This window comes from Schistocerca gregaria, chromosome 1 (assembly GCF_023897955.1).
Source record: "Schistocerca gregaria isolate iqSchGreg1 chromosome 1, iqSchGreg1.2, whole genome shotgun sequence".
NCBI classification, from domain to species: Eukaryota; Metazoa; Arthropoda; class Insecta; order Orthoptera; family Acrididae; genus Schistocerca; species Schistocerca gregaria.
This window is the reverse complement of record NC_064920.1, coordinates 204597504-204614246: the sequence shown is the minus strand read 5'-3', so window position 1 is coordinate 204614246 and position 16743 is coordinate 204597504. Positions and strand designations below refer to the sequence as shown.

The window sequence follows — 16743 nt, the reverse complement described above, 5'->3', positions numbered from 1 at the left end:
GCATCATTCACCTTCCTCGCCAGACTGCAGGAATTTACAGAAAGATAGGAAAATCACGGAATACAAAACCCTGGACCGACTCACCTACACTGAGGCTAAGAGAAAATATGAGCGCCTACATATTTAGGCTATGACCTCCTCATACGCTGCCTCTACGAGAACAGTTGTAACCCATCAGTTCCATAAATTCCAGCCGGCTCTCAGAGCAAGATAGCTACATCTACCCCCGTGAAGGTGAGGGGCACTCCTTCCCCCCCTCCCCCTCCGCTGTTGCTCCCACATCACCTACCTTGGGAGCACTGCCCCCAATCATTGGGGACACCTGTTCCCACTTCTCAGCTGGAGAGGCGTAAGTTTTCTTCATCTTCTCTCGCCAGGAAGGGGTCCCTTGGGTCACTCCCTTCCCAGGTCTCTACTAATGGGAAAGATGACGCCCACCAGTGGCTGAAGTGGCCCAAAAGCAGCTGATCGTAGGGCTTCACAATCATCCTCAGCCCCGGAGATTGAATCAGTGAAGCCCTCCCAGTCAGAGAAACCCAAGGAGCAGCGAGAATAGACCAAAAAGAAGACTCCTAAGACCAAGGAAATTGTGGTGGCACTCACACCACTGCCACCTACAAGCTCTGTTTCTGAGGATAATGTAAACATTCTGGCATCCACTGAGGACCTAGATCTCGCCAGACCCTCAGACACAATGGATATAGATTGCTGAGGCAATAAGCCAGTGGCAGCAGGTGACCCATAGGCGTAAACTGCTTCATTGAATGTTCTATGCCTTCCCAGTCTCACGATGACGACATTCTCCAGTGGAACTGCGGCAGTTCTATGAGCTATGGAAACTGTTAAGCTTTACACCTGCTTTGTGCATTGCCCTCCAGGAAACCTGGTTCCCGGCAATGTGGACCCCTGCCCTCCATGGCTATAAGGGATATTACAGGAACCGTGGTGACCATAATCGAGTGTAAGGTGGAGTTTGCCTCTATGTTTTAAACTCAGTCTGTAGTGAAATTGTGCCCCTTCAAATCCCTCTTGAAGCTGCTGCTGTCAGAATAAGGACGACACAGGAAATAACTGTCTGCAATGTATATCTTCCTCCAGATGGTGCAGTACCCTGGAATGTATTAGCTGCAGTGACTCGTCAACTCCCCAAACCTTTCCTACTTTTGGGAGATTTTAATGCCCATAACTCCATGTGGGGAGGCACCGTGCTTACTGGCCGAGGCAGAGATGTCAAAACTGTACTGTCTCAGTTTGACCTCTGCCTCTTAAATACTGGGGCCGCCACACATTTCAGTGTGGCTCGTGGTAGTTACTCGGCCAATCATTTATCCATTTGCAGCCCAGGTCTTCTCCCATCTATCCACTGAAGAGCACATGACGACCTGCGTGGTAGTGACCACTTTCCCATCTTCCTGTCACTGCCCCAGCATCAGGCGCACAGACGCCTGTTCAGATGGGCTGTAAACAAGGCAGACTTGGAAACTTTCACCTCTGCTTTCACCGTTGACTTTCCGCCACACAGTAACATCGATGTGATGGTTGAGCAGATGACTACAACAATCGTTACTGAGGCAGAAAACATGATCCCTCGCTCTTTAGGGTGTCCCAGTGAAAGGCAGTCCCTTGGTGATCACTGGAAGTCACTGAGGCAGTTAAGGAGCCTCGGCAAGCTCTGCAGCAGCAAAATCGGACCCTTTCCCTGGAGTACCTCATAACCTTTAAGCGGCTTCGTGCCCGTATTCGCCAGCTTATCAAAAGGCGGAAGCAGGAGTGTAGGAAGAGATACTTCTCAACTGTTGACTCCCATACGTCACCTTCCCAAGTCTCGGGGCGAAGATCAGACATCTTTTCAGGTACCAGACCCAAACAGGTGTCCCTGGCATGAACATCAATGGAGTATTATCTGCCGACGCAAATGTGATCGCTGAGCACTTTGCTCGACCCTCTGTGTTGGAGAACTCCCCTCCCCCCCCCTTCCCACCCCCCCCCCCTCCCCCCGGCTTTCACACCCTCAAACAATGGATGGAAAGGAAAGTCCTCTCGTTCACTGCATGCCACAGTGAGCCCTATAATGCCTCATGCTCCTCAGTGCCCTTGCACATTTCCCCTACACAGCTCCTCGGCCAGATCGGATCCATGGTCAGATGATTAAACATCTCTTATCTGACTACAAGCGACATCTCCTCATCATCTTCAACCGGATCTGGTGGGATGGTGTGTTTCCGTCACAATGGCGGGAGAGCACCATCATTCCGGTGCTTAAACCCGTTAAAAATCCACTTGATGTGGATAGCTATCAGCCCATCAGCCATACCTGTATTCTTTGTAAGCTGCTGGAATGTATGGTGTGTCAGCGGTTGAGTTGGGTCCTGGAGTCACATGGCCTACTGGCTCCTCGTCAAGGCAGCTTCCGCCAGGGTTGCTTTAACACTGATAATGTTGTGTTCCTCGAGTCTGCCATCTGAACAGCCTTTTCCAGATGCCAACACCTGGTTGCTGTCTGTTTTGATTTACGAAAAGTGTATGACACGACCTGAGGACAACATATCCTTGCCACATTATACGAGTGGGGTCTCCGAGGCCCGCTCCCGATTTTTATCCACAATTTCCTGTCACTTCTTACCTGTCACTTCTTACTTTCCGAGTCAAAGTTGGTACCTCCCTTAGTTTCCACCATATCCAGGAGGATGGGGTCCTGCAGGGATCCATATTGAGTGTATCTCTATTTTTAGTGGCCATTAATGGTCTAGCAGCAGTGATAGGGCTGTCCATCTCACCTTCTCTGTATGCAGACGACTTCTGCATTTTGTACTGTTTCACCAGAGCTGTTGTTCCTGAGCGTCGCCTACAGGGAGCCATCCACAAGGCCCATTCATGGGCTCTAGCCCACGGTTTCCAGTTTTCGGCCGTGAAGTCGTATGCTACACACTTCTGTCGGTGTCATACCATTCATCTGGAGCAAGAACTTTACCTTGATGACGATCCACTCACTGTAGTGGAAACATATGGATTATTAGGACTGGTTTTCGAATTCCAATTGACTTGGCTTCCTCACCTCCATCAGCTTAAGCAGAAGTTCTGGCAGCACCTCAATGCCCTTCGCTGCCTGAGCAACACCAACTGGGGTGCAGATCGCTCTATGTTGCTGCAGCTCTAGAGAGCCCGTGTTCAATCCTGCCTTGACTATGGGAGTGTAGTTCATGGTTCAGCGGCACCCTCAGCATTGCATTTATTCAACCCAGTGCACCACTGTGGCATGTCAAACTACAAACTAACCCATATTGCTTTGAGGCATCTTCATTGACATTTATTTTTCCTCCACATAAACTACAACTTGAAAATTCACTGAACTGAGAATACTGAAATCTATAATGATGTTGATGTCTTTATCATTCACATTTCTCTTATTTGAATACATTCTGCAAGTTTCTTTTTGGAAGAGGAACTTGAGGGTGTAGAAGTGGGTGGAGCTGTACCTGTATTGACTGAACTGACATTCCTAACCTCACTTGTAACCTCTGGTATACGAGAATAAGTTCTGTAGTACCAATTTCCTCGGTTTTTTACTTTCTTGAAAACTCCTTTTGCTCTTGTCATTGTCGGATGTACTCGTAATAATTAGCTCACAGCATCAAGAGTACACTAGCACATTAGTAAAAAGAATGAAGTACTCACAAATGTTACACCAACAATATCGCATGCACAACGCAATCAGGACTCATAACTGTCATGCAAGTCCTACCAACTGTTGAGCTAAGTTTCAACTACAAATTAAACCAAACCACAGCCTTCTAGACCGAATAGTTGTTGAGATATAAGGTTTTAGCTCACCAATTGTTTACGAAATCCTAAAAACGTCCTCTGCAACCAATTAGGTTAAACTCTATTAAAAATACTTCTAGTCAAACAAATTTAATAAATCACACAACAAATTAATCAGCCAATTCCAAATAATATTTATGCATGAAAAACAAAAAATTGAAAATTTTTGACGAGATGGCCTTTTATACTCCCCTAAGACAAATGCCGGGACAGATCTTTTGAAAAGAACATGGCCAATTTTCTTGGCAGTCACTCCCTAATCCAAGCCTATGCCATGTCTCTAATGACTTAGTGATTGATAAGCTTTTAAAATGATTCTACCTTTTGTTATTGTTATGTGACAACTGTTTAACATCTAAAATTTTGTAACAGGTGAAAGTTTTCTTGTTTGCACAAAATCTGAGAAAAGAATTGGCGAAAAATTGATTCGATCAGATTTACAGCCAATAGAAAGTTGCCTAGGATTTGGAGAACTTTCAGCTAGTTTGAAGAGAGCAGTTTTGGAGGTATGATAATAATTGTTTGTCATCTTTGAGATACAGTTTAATGAAAATGTCTTGATGATGCATATTCTGGTTAGTTATAATGTCATAAAACTTAGTAACTTTAATATTTTTTGTAGATAATAGCAAGTGGTGTAGCTACAACACCAGAACAGATAGATATTTATATGAACTGCACATTACTGGCTGCATCCAACTCGGTGTCGGAAAATCCCATTAAAGCATGCATAAAATTTTTGAAAGAAAATGAGTTGATCAGACTTCAGAACAAGGATGATAAAACACAATATGTGCCCACACCACTTGGTGCAGCCTGTTTGGCTGCATCCATTCCTCCTGATGATGGCCTAGAACTCTTCAGAGAGCTTCAGCGAGCAAGGCAATGTTTTGTTTTGGAGAATGATTTACATCTAGTGTACCAGGTATGTAATCTCTGCAGTATGCCTAAATCTCTCTAGTAGAATAATTTCAGTTACAGTGAGCAGTAAAATCCTCTTCTCCTCAGACAGGCAATGAATGTTTAGACATTTTCATCAAATTTGCATTTGAAGTCTTTGCTTGGTATTTTCAGTGTAAATGAGCTGAAAGCCAGCTGAAAGCGACTGTCTGAAAACTTGTATCACTGTGATTAGTCATCAATTTATCTGTTTAGGTAACACCTTTCTTCTTTTACTGAATATCTACACAAAATTTTCTAGCCACCTAGAACTGATTAAATGAACTCACTACAAAATGCATAACATTTATACGGAACTGATTTCTCTCCAAAATTTATCTTTTTAGTTTCAAAGAACTCATTGCAAGTTTATTTGTTTAATAAAGGAAAGGCAAATGCCCATCTATAACTGACTGCTGTGTGATGCATAGAAACACTCAAAATAAAACAGTATTTATACTAGCTTTAGGCTTCTTGCTCTTTCTATGTTCTCTGGAAAAAACATGCGGATGTGCGCACCCCCCTCCCCACCCCCCCCCCCCCCCCCCACACACACAAAAGAAACCACACAGACACACAGCACAATACTGTTGTCTCTTGTGTGTTTTTGTGCACCACTCATCTACATCTACATCCACATCCATACTCCGCAAGCCACCTGACGGTGTATGGCGGATGGTACCCTGAGTACCTCTACCGGTTCTCCCTTCTATTACAGTCTCGTATTGTTCGTGGAAAGGATTGTCAGCATGCTTCTGTGTGGGCTCTAATCTCTCTGATTTTATCCTCATGGTCTCTTCGCGAGATATACGTAGGAGGGAGCAATATACTGCTTGACTCTTCGGTGAAGGTATGTTCTCGAAACTTTAACAAAAGCCCGTACCGAGCTACTGAGCGTCTCTCCTACAGAGTCTTCCACTGGAGTTTATCTGTCATCTCCGTTTCGCGATTACTAAATGATCCTGTAACGAAGCGCGCTGCTCTCCGTTGGATCTTCTCTATCTCTTTTATCAACCCTATCTGGTACGTATCCCACACTGCTGAACAGTATTCAAGCAGTGGGCGAACAAGTGTACTGTAACCTACTTCCTTTGTTTTCGGATGGCATTTCCATAGGATTCTTCCAATGAATCTCAGTCTGGCATCTGCTTTACCGACAATCAACTTTATATGATCATTCCATTTTAAGTCACTCCTAATGTCATGGCGGCTGCAGTGTAACACGTGTTAAGTTCGGCTCGCGAAATTTAGTCGAATTCGAAGGTGTTCTTGCAGGTGGTGTTGTCTAGTACAAGTGGAAATAGTGTAAACAGCAGTGTTCTGTGCAGTAGTGCTATTTTTATTGCTGTGCTCCGCCAATATCTTCGAGAAAATGGTAAACAGAAGAGTCAACAACAGCGCGTCCAGCAGCGGGGAAGCAGCAGGTGCGGCGGGCCTGCTCCTGGCGGAAGGTGTGGCCACGGCTCCCGGTGTAGCGGAGCTGGTCCGCTCTGAGGTAAACGCTGTGCTTCGCGATAAAAACAATCTCGATCTGATAGCAGGCACTATATCAGATACTGTAACGGCAGCAGTATTGGCCAAAAATGCGTGAAACTGTTGAGGCCAATACTGCCGAAATTACAGCACTAAAAAAGTCTGTGTCTGAATACGAGAAAAAGGCACGAGAGTTGGAAGTGAAACTATCTGCCGCAACAGACGAGCTAGAACAGTACCAAAGGCGAAATAGTCTACGACTGTTTGGAGTAGCAGAAAATAAAGAAGAAGACACGGACAACCTGCTTATACAGGTTGCGCGTGAAAAATTAGGCGTTGAAGTGACAAAGGCAGACATTGACAGGAGCCACCGGGTGGGACGAAAACTACCAGGTGCTACCAAACCTTGTCCAATAATAATTAAATTTGTGTCGTACCGAAAAAGGGCTGAGATCTTTACCCAGAAGAAGGACAGGGCTTACAATAAGGGAAGATCTGACACACGAGCGGCTAAAGATTTTAAACAGTGCCATATCCCATTTCGGTCTTCAGAATGTGTGGACTCAGGATGGCAGAGTAATCATTAAGACTGCAGCTGGAAAGAAGACAGTCACAAACATGACAGAAGTAAATAGTATTAAGTGAACCTACTCGAGCCAAAAGTCAAACTTAACACCATTTGCATTTTGCAAATCCTATACTCAGATATAGTCTTGTAATTGTATTAACTTTTTAATTATTTGTACCTTCAACTAATTGTTTTTGTAACTGTATTAACATTTTACTATTTTTTTTGTGTCTGTAGCTGTAGCCATTGTCTAATTTTAGTTACTGCTAATACTTTTTTCTTTTTCTCAGTTTATTCTCTTCCATTCTGTAATAGTTCTATTGCAATTATTAGTCTCTCCTTTAGTTCATTAGTCAACCATCTCTTCGGTTTAAATTGTTCATAACAAAAATCACTATCAGTATCACTTTAGCAAATTTAAATCTAATTGTAGCTTCCTACGATAATCACTACCAATATCACTCTAGTAAATTTCAATTTAATTCTAGCTTCCTACGATAATCTATTAAATATTAAGCTTACTTCTCTCTGCTGGCAGCATCAGCCTCTTAAATCACTCCCCTTTCCCTTATTTCCACCCTAAGCTGTTTCAAATACTCTAATTACATTTCTCCTCTTACGACATAGGATACTCAGTGACACACAGCCGTCACCATTTTGGTCATATTCTCCCTGCACCGAATACCACTAATCCATTTTCTATACTCCCGCAACCTCAGGAAATCTCTTGCAGTCGCCTTTCTTTCGGCACTTGCGGAGTCACAAACAGGGCGCGCAAAATCTCGGACACCCCTGTATTATGTCACTTGGCGGAAACACCGGCCAGTGCCCCTCGCGGCAGGTAGTGCCTAACAAAGGGACAAAGCAGTCTGCCACCCTACTCCAGGCTGCTCAGCGGAACGCGTCCGAGCTTTTAGCAGCTCACTGCAACATTCAGTCTTTACCTGCGCATTACGAAGAACTTAACCTCCTCTTCAACCAACTAAACTACCACGTAATCCTCTTATCCGAAACGTGGTTGAAACCACACATATCCTCTGCATCTATCCCAGGGTACACATTTCTTAGGGCAGACAGATCAAAAAAGCGAGGTGGCGGGGTCGGCACGTAAATACGAACAGATCTCAAAGCGAAAGTCTTATGTATGTCAAATCCTGCTGAAGAAAAAGAGGCTGAATTCATGTTCATTGAAATAAATATACAAAGTCGGAAATTCTTGACTGGCGCCGTGTACAAGCCGACAAAAATAATCTCAATGAGCTCCTTCCAGTCGGAATTACATTCACTTCAGTGTCAATACGAACATGTCATCGTAATGGGTGACTTGAACATAGACCTGCTAAGAGACACTCCCTCCGCAATAAACCTAAGAAGATTGTTTAGTTGCAATAGCATGAACATTCTTCCATTACAACCTACACACCATACGGCGCACAGTCATACTCTTATAGACGTGATCGCAACGAAACAGACTGACAAAGTAAGAGATGTTGGTCAATCATCGGCCCCTGGCCTCTCAGCACATGATGTAATGTTCCTGGCCTACTCTGTGCAGCCCCCGAGGATCAAATCGCGTTACATAACTTGTAGGAACATGAAACGTATTGACCTTGACGCTCTAACAGACGATTGCTCAGAAATCTCATGGCATCAAATAATCAGAGAACCTACAATCGACGGCAAAATTAATGAACTTGGTGATAAACTCACTGCCCTCTATGACAAACATGCACCTGTGCGCACAGTCCGTGTAAGAAAATCTCGTGCTCCATGGCTGACAGCTGAATTACGTCAAATGATGACTAATAGGGATGCTGCCCACAGGCGTTTCAAGGCAGGTCCGAAACCCGAGCGTTTCGAAGAATATAGAAAGCTACGCAACAGAGTGAAACAATGCATTCGCAATGCCAAAATCAGGCACGCTCGCTCCCTTGTATGCAGCGTCCTGACACCCACGACTCTATGAAAGAATCTCCGTAGCTTGGGGATCGGAAAGGCAAAATCGGAAACTACTTTTCATGTGTCAGCTAACGAATTAAATGAATTCTTCTGTGCACCTCTGAATACCAGCATGGCTGATAATTACCGTTCACAAGAATCCCCAAACAGGATAACTAACGACACCTTCCATCTAAAACATGTAACAACAAATACGGCAAGAAAAGCAATAATGAGAATCTCTTCTGATGCAATACGCAACGACAGTATCTGTATGACCATGATTAAGAATGTTGCCGATATCTTAGTACCTGTCTTAACTGACATATTTAATTTTTCCCTCGTGAACGGAATATACCCCACTGCATGGAAAAGAAGCATAATTCGACCCATCCCTAAGATCGAAAACCCGCAACTGCCTAGTGTTTACCAACCAATTAGCATACTGCCTGCTGTTTCCAAAGCACTTGAATATATTGTTCATGACCAAATCACTGAACACTTGCATGAATTCAGTCTATATGACAAATTTCAATCCGGTTTCCGTAAACATCACAGCACAAACACTGCTCTAATTAAAGTAACTGATGACCTGAAATATGCCATCGACAATCGAAAGGCAACAATATTGACGCTAGTGGACTTCAGCAAAGCTTTTGACACTGTTAACTTTGACATATTACTCAGAAAAATGCAACAGCTTAATTTCTATGATAGTGCAATGAGATGGTTTGAAAGCTACTTACAAGACAGACAGCTATGTGTTGTCTGCGCAAATGAAAAATCTTCCTGGAAACATGTTCCTTCGGGAGTGCCACAAGGATCAGTCTTAGGACCACTTTTGTTTTCTTTATATGTCAATGATATTTCGTCGGTTTTGTCCTGTAAACATCATTTCTATGCCGACGACCTCCAGCTCTACCTAAGCGTCAGACCTGAAGATGTAAACACTGCAATCGCCCTGATGAATGATGATCTGTCTTCAGTGGTAACATGGGCAAAAAACCTGGGGCTTAAATTAATTGCAAAGAAGACGCAAGTAATCTTAATAGCCCATCAGAAATTAATAAGTTCAGATTTCCGCGAACGGCTACCTCCTATTCTGCTCGACGGTACTCCAATACCATATCAGAAAACAGTGAAGAACTTTGGACGAGCATCTCAACTGGGTGGAGAATACAGTCGCAGTGTGCCGAAAGATGTCTGCTTGTCTCCATGCTCTCAAAAAGTTTTGGAACATATTTCCACAGGTCTTGAAACGCCAGCTCGTGCAAGCACTCGTTCTACCGAACCTCCACTATTGTGATGTGATTCAACAAGGCATGAGTAGTGAAAACAAAAGACGGCTAGAGCTAACCATGAATGCCTGTGTGCGTTACACCTGCAACATTCGCCGATATGATCATGTTAGTGCTTTATACTCCGAGCTAGGGTGGCTACGGCCGGACAAACTGCGTGACTACCACACTCTATGTCTACTTCACCGACTCCTCGTCGCGCAAGCACCCCAGTACCTAGCTTCAGAGATTAAAAACCTGTCATGCCATCATAACCGAAACACGAGGTCACTCTTATTTGGTATCCTAACTGTGCCCACTCACAAAACAAAAACTTTTGCAAACTCCTTCTGTTGCCGCTGTCCGCCTCTGGAACAAACTGCCCCTTACCTTGAGGAAAATTCAATCTCCTGTTGCTTTTAAGAAGAAGTTGAAGCATTTCCTACTATCATTCGCATAAAATTCTCCACAAAATTAATGTGCAAGGCCAATCCTCTCATCTGTCAAACAGCAAAGCTAGCTTCTCCTATCTTGCTCCTGAGATGCCTTCCTCTTCATCTATCTCTATTTCCTTTATATTTCCTTAATTATGTTTCATTATGTCTCTCTATTCTTCTCCTCCCTTCACCATGAGTCTCCCTCATACTCCCTGCTGCCATCACTCCTATCTAAAATCTTTCTCTTCAATAATGTATTTTTCCAGGTGTACCTTTCTAATTGTTTATCTCACTTTTTGTATTAGATGTAGTTTAAAATGCTTACTAAAACATATGAATGTAAAATAAGTAGAATGCCTGGTTAGATGTAAGAGAGGGCCTGATGGCCCTAATCTTGCCAGGTTAAATAAATAAAATAAATAAATAAATAAATAAATAATGCGTACTTCCAGATTTCTACTCTCCAGGAAAATCATTATACTGGAACATAATACGTGTTCCAAAATTCTACAACTGATTGACGTTAGAGGTATAGGTCTATAGTTCTGCACATCTGTTTGACGTCCCTTCTTGAAAACGGGAATGACCTGTGCCCTTTTCCAATCCTTTGGTACGATACGCTCTTCTAGAGACCTACGGTACCCCGCTGCAAGAAGTGGGGCAAGTTCCTTCACGTACTCTGTGTAAAATCAAACTGGTATCCCATCAGGTCCAGTGGCCTTTCCTCTTTTGAGCGATTTTAATTGTTTCTCTATCCCTCTGTCGTCTATTTCGATATCTACCATTTTGTCATCTGTGTGACAATCTAGAGAAGGAATTACAGTGTAGTCTTCCTCTGTGAAACAGCTTTGGAAAAAGACATTTAGTATTTCGGCCTTTAGTCTGTCATCCTCTGTTTCATTACCATATTGGTCGCAGAGTGTTGGACGTTTTGTTTTGATCCACCTACCGCTTTGACATAAGACCAAAATTTCTTAGGATTTTCTGCCAAGTCAGTACATAGAACTTTACTTTCGAATTCATTGAACACCTCTCGCATAGCCCTCCTCACACTACATTTCGCTTCGCGCAATTTTTGTTTGTCTGCAAGGCTTTGGCTATGTTTATGTTTGCTGTGAAGTTCCCTTTGCTTCCGCAGCAGTTTTCTAACTCGGTTGTTGTGCCATGGTGGCTCTTTTCCATCTCTTACAATCTTGCTTGGCACATACTCATCTAACACATTGTACGGTGGTTTTGAACTTTGTCCACTGATCCTCAACACTATCTGTACTTGAGACAAAACTTTTGTGTTGAGACGTCAGGTTCTCATGTAATCTACTTTTTGTCACTTTTGCTAAACAGAAAAGTCTTCCTACCTTTTTTAATATTTCTGTTTACGGGTGAAATCATCAATGCCGTAACCGCTTTATGATTGCTGATTCCCTGTTCTGCGTTAACTGTTTCAAATAGTTCAGGTCTGTTTGTCACCAGAAGGTCTAATACGTTATCGCCACGAGTCGATTCTCTGTTTAACTGCTCAAGGTAGTTTTCAGATAAAGCACTTAAAAAAATTTCACTGGGGTCTTTGTCCCTGCTACCCGTTATAAACGTTTGAGTCTCCCAGTCTGTATCCGGCAAATTAAAATCTCTACCCAGAACTATAACATGGTGGGGAAATCTACTCAAAATATTTTCCAAATTATCCTTCAGGTGCTCTGCCACAACAGCTGCTGAGCCAGGGGGCCTATAGAAACATCCAATTACCATGTCGGAGCCTGCTTTAACCATGACCTACACCCAAATCATTTCACATTTCAGATCTCCGTCAATTTCCTTCGATACTATTGCACTTCTTATCGCTATAAACACGCCTCCCCCTTCACTGTCCAGCCTGTCTCTGCAGTATACATTCCAATCTGAGTTTAGGATTTCATTACTGCTTTCAGCCAACTTTCTGTCCCTAGTACTATATGGGTATTGTGACCGTTTATTAATGAGAGCAGTTCTGGGACCTTTCTATAGACGCTCCTGCAGTTTACTATTAGCACATTAATATTGTTATTCCCTGGTTGCCTTTCCTTTATCTTACATAGTATTCCATCCAGTAATTTCTATTGTTGATATGACTGAAAACTTATTTGCTTTCATTTAGTCACTCATTGTGATTGACACATTGTTATAGAAATACATCAACCAAAACTTAGCATGAATTTACTAGTATTCAGAATGTCACAGTTTTTTGCCTACACTTTTCCTTGATTTTTTTTCTGTTTAGACATTTAGGTAATTTTCATTGTTGAAATGATACTGTTTGCATCAAAAGGAGATTTCACTTGTGAAAACTATAAAATTACAAGGCAGATTGACTGGCCGTATTTAACTTCAGAAAGCAAGATACCATGAAGTACAGCTTCTTAATTATCAATCTGAAAATCAAAATATCCGCGGGTGTACTGCCGGTCTACAGTGTCCAAAGGCCACAATATTTCGGCAATCATACATGTCGCCATCGTCAGGTGAACTGACGGACTGAGCTCCTGTGAACGTGCCGGCTCGGAGATCCGTATGCTATGGCTGCTCAGGGGGATCTGGGTTCAGTCGCGGCGGTGGCCGATTTAAATACCCTCCGCCCGCGGCACACTCACTCCGCCGTACGTGCCCCGCACCACGGTTAACGCGGTGGAACAGATTGTGATGGCGTCTGAGATGACGTCGGTGTGATGGTTCTGTACGCCGTGGTCATCAAAACTATACGTTTACTCGATTTACTCTTGATTAACCCAATCACTGGTTCCCAAGCCTTGCTAAGATTATAGCCACACCCACAGTTTATGAGATCGTCATTGGTGCGAATTTCAATGGCCTCTCTAACAACGCTGTCCCAGTATCTCGACGTCTGTACCAGAATCCTTGTGCGTTCATACTCCATAGCGTGATTTTCCGACATACAATGTTCAGCGACCGCCGACTTGCTCAGATACGTCAGTCGAGTGTGCCTCTAGTGTTCACGGCATCGATCCTCGACGGTACGCATCATCTGACCAATATACGACTTTCCACATTGACACAGAATCTGGTGCACGCTGGCCTTCCTCAAACCGAGATCATCTTTGGCGCTGCTCCCCACCAGTGCACGATTTTTATTCGAAGGACAAAACACAGTTCCTACCCGGTGTTTCTTCAAAATGCAGGCGATTTTCCCCGAGAGTGCACCTGTATATGGAATAAACGCAGTGCCTACCTCCTCCCTCATGATTTCATCCATTTCCACAGGTTGTGCTGTAGTGGTTGGGCGGAGAGCACGTTGAATCTGTCACTGTGAGTGCCCAGTTCTCAGATGTTCCAATTCCTGGGGTAGACTCTCTGCGTCAGAGATAGTGCGCGCCCTATGTACTAGAGTTTTAAGTACCCCCTTCCTCTGTGAAGGGTGGTGGCAGCTGTCTGCGTGCAAATACAGATCAGTGTGCGTTGTCTTCCGATACACCCCATGACCTAGGGTGCCGTCAGCCCTTTTCTTGACCAAGACGTCAAGGAAAGGTAATTTACCCTCCGTTTCAGTCTCCATAGTGAATTTGATGTTGGGGTGTATGGAATTTAGATGTGTAAGGAAATCAAGGAGTTTATCCATACCATGTTGCCAGATGATGAACGCGTTGTCCACGTAACGGAAAAAACAAGTAGGTTTCCCTTTGGATGACGACAGGGCTTCCTCCTCGAAGTTCTCCATGCACAAATTCGCTACCACCGGCGAGAGTGGGCTACCCATGGCGACTCCCTCCATTTGTTCGTAGTATTCTCCATTAAAAAGAAAATATGTGGAAGTCAAGACATGCCTAAAAAGTTCAGTGGTCTTGTCGTCAAACTTCTGACTAATCAATTCTAGTGACTCTCACAGGGGTACCCTCGTGAACGAGGAAACGACGTCAAAACTCACCATGATATCTGACTCATCCAACCTGAAGCTATCAAGGCGTTTAACAAAATCTAAGGAGTTACGAATGTCATAGGGGCATTTACCTGCATAAGGACTTAATATTCCAGTCAGGTATTTGGCCAACAAATACATAGGTGCCCTGATGCTGCTGACAATGGGGCGTAATGGTACCCCCTCTTTGTGAACCTTCGGGAGTCCATATAGCCTAGGCAGTACCGGACCTTGGGGTAAAAATTTCTTAGCGTCACCCTCCGGTAAATGTGCGTCCTTGAAAAGCGACCTCGTATTGTTTTCCACCTTCTTTGTAGGGTCAACGCTGATCTTCCGGTAGGAATCGTCATTTACCAGGCTCTGCATCGTATCAGTGCAGTCCTCATGGGAGACAACAACAGTAGCATTGCCTTTGTCAGCCGGTAAGACAACAATTTCCCTCAGATCACAAATGGCCGCCCTCCCTTTACACGTGATATTTGACTTCATTGGCTTGGATTTCGTCAATCCATGACAAGTTTCATGATGTATTTCCTCAGCTGATTCTGGCGGAAGTCGAGCTGCAACCTGTTCAACAGCACTAACAATTTCTGCGACCGAAGTGAACGTGGGGGTGGGAGCGAAGTCGAGACCTTTCTGCAAAACCGAGACAGCGTCATCACTCAACACCGTGCCACTCAAATTGATGACAGTCTTGCACAGAACCTGCAGAGATGGTTTGTCAAGGAGACGTGAGAACTTAGCTGTTTGAAGTCCCATTGCCTTCTTATGGGCGGAATCAGCTGCAACCCAGGTGACACCATCAGTCCAATCCCAGGAAAAAGAAGTGAAATTACGAGTCAGTTGCAGATGTAGTTTGAGCAATTCCTGTGAGATAAACTCAAAGCTCCGGCAGGTGAATTGCACTCTCTCTCGTACCAATGCGTGGCTGGCTCGTTTCTTGATTCTCTTAGCTGCTGCAGAATCGATGTGATGCATAACCTTAGCAAAATTTGGAGCAACTCTCATTTTGATTTCTATGCCATTAAACAGTATCACGTACATATACTCTTTACATTCTTCAATGTCTTTCTAAATATAAGTGTTGAACAACATTGGTGACAATTTACACTCTTGATGATTCCTGGTGAGGCAAAGAAAATTTACAAGTCCATGCAGCCACCCACGTTTGCTGCTTCCTTTTCTTTTGTTCTCAAACAGCCAGTGTTGAAAATCGATGCCGCTACACAAACGGAGGTTGCTACTGTCAGCACTAGCACCTGCGTTTGTCAATGTACGTGTGCTGCTGCCATTCCTGTGAAGCCTGCTGCTCCCCCCCCGGCCTTCTGACCAGGCCACGGTAGCTGACGTCATGGAACTTCCTTTCCCTTCCCAGGTCCAGTCTTGTGCAGTGCCAAGCACTGCTACACCCACTACTGCTTCTGAGGTTTTGGCTCCAATGCCGCCTCAGGACAGAAAATCGAAGCCAAAGACAAAGGTGAAGACTCGCCCGCTAAAGGAGACCGAAGTTATACAGTCTGCTGATGTGGATGTCATTCTCTCTGACGTCTCTCTCGACTCCTCTTCTGAGGCGATGGAGGTTGATGTCCGACTGGGGCAATCATCTCGCCCCAAAACTGAGCCTCCACCTGTTGTGGGCTCTCCTCCCCGACAGAAAGTGAGAATGAAGGTACTCCCACCCTGATAGATGGCTCCCATTATACAGTGGAACATGAATGGATTCTGGGCACGTGTGGAGGAACTGAACCTCCTAGCACGAGAACGCCCCCTGTGCTTGTGTTTACAGGAAACACATTTAAAACTGTCTGATGCTCCTGTACTCACAGGCTATACATCATATCGCAAAGATGACCTGACTGGAGAAAGGGCCAAAGGCGGATTCGCCGTGTTTGTCAATAATGAGCACCACTCCTCTGGTCTCCCCCCGGATACTGACCTGCAAGCAGTTGCAGTTGAAATTCATTCACATCGGAGGCTTACCGTTCGCTCCCTTTATTTACCCCCTCTGGATGCAATGACCTTAGATGCTTTCACAGATCTTATCGACCAACTCCCCCGCCCATTTCTCCTCCTGGGAGACTTCAATGCCCATCATGTCCTGTGGGGCTCCACTTCTCTTTGCGCTCGAGGTCGAATTTTGGAGAGCCTCCTAATGTCTCAAGTGTTGTGCATCCTCAACACAGGTATACTGACTCATTTCTCTACTGCTACAGGGTCTTTCTCAGCCATTAACCTATCTTTCTGCTCTCCAACCCTCACTGCCTCTGTTCACTGGGAGGTCATTGACGACCTTCATTTCAGCGATCACTTCCCTATCCGCATTCATCTCCTAGATGGTGTATTGCTGGAGCAGCGGCCACCATCGTGGATGATTGTCGGGGCTAA

General features: G+C 44.3%; 1 protein-coding gene across 3 annotated transcripts in view; it reads left to right on the top strand.

The window, feature by feature from the left end:
• LOC126336904 (DNA polymerase theta-like) overlaps positions 1 to 16743 on the top strand; it is a 303016-nt gene that overhangs the window by 115485 nt on the left and 170788 nt on the right. For all 3 annotated transcript variants that reach the window (XM_050001035.1, XM_050001043.1, XM_050001052.1), the window contains exons 10-11: positions 4195 to 4328; positions 4445 to 4747. In XM_050001035.1, coding sequence (XP_049856992.1) covers positions 4195 to 4328; positions 4445 to 4747 — 437 coding nt within the window. The remainder of the gene's footprint in view (positions 1 to 4194; positions 4329 to 4444; positions 4748 to 16743) is intronic.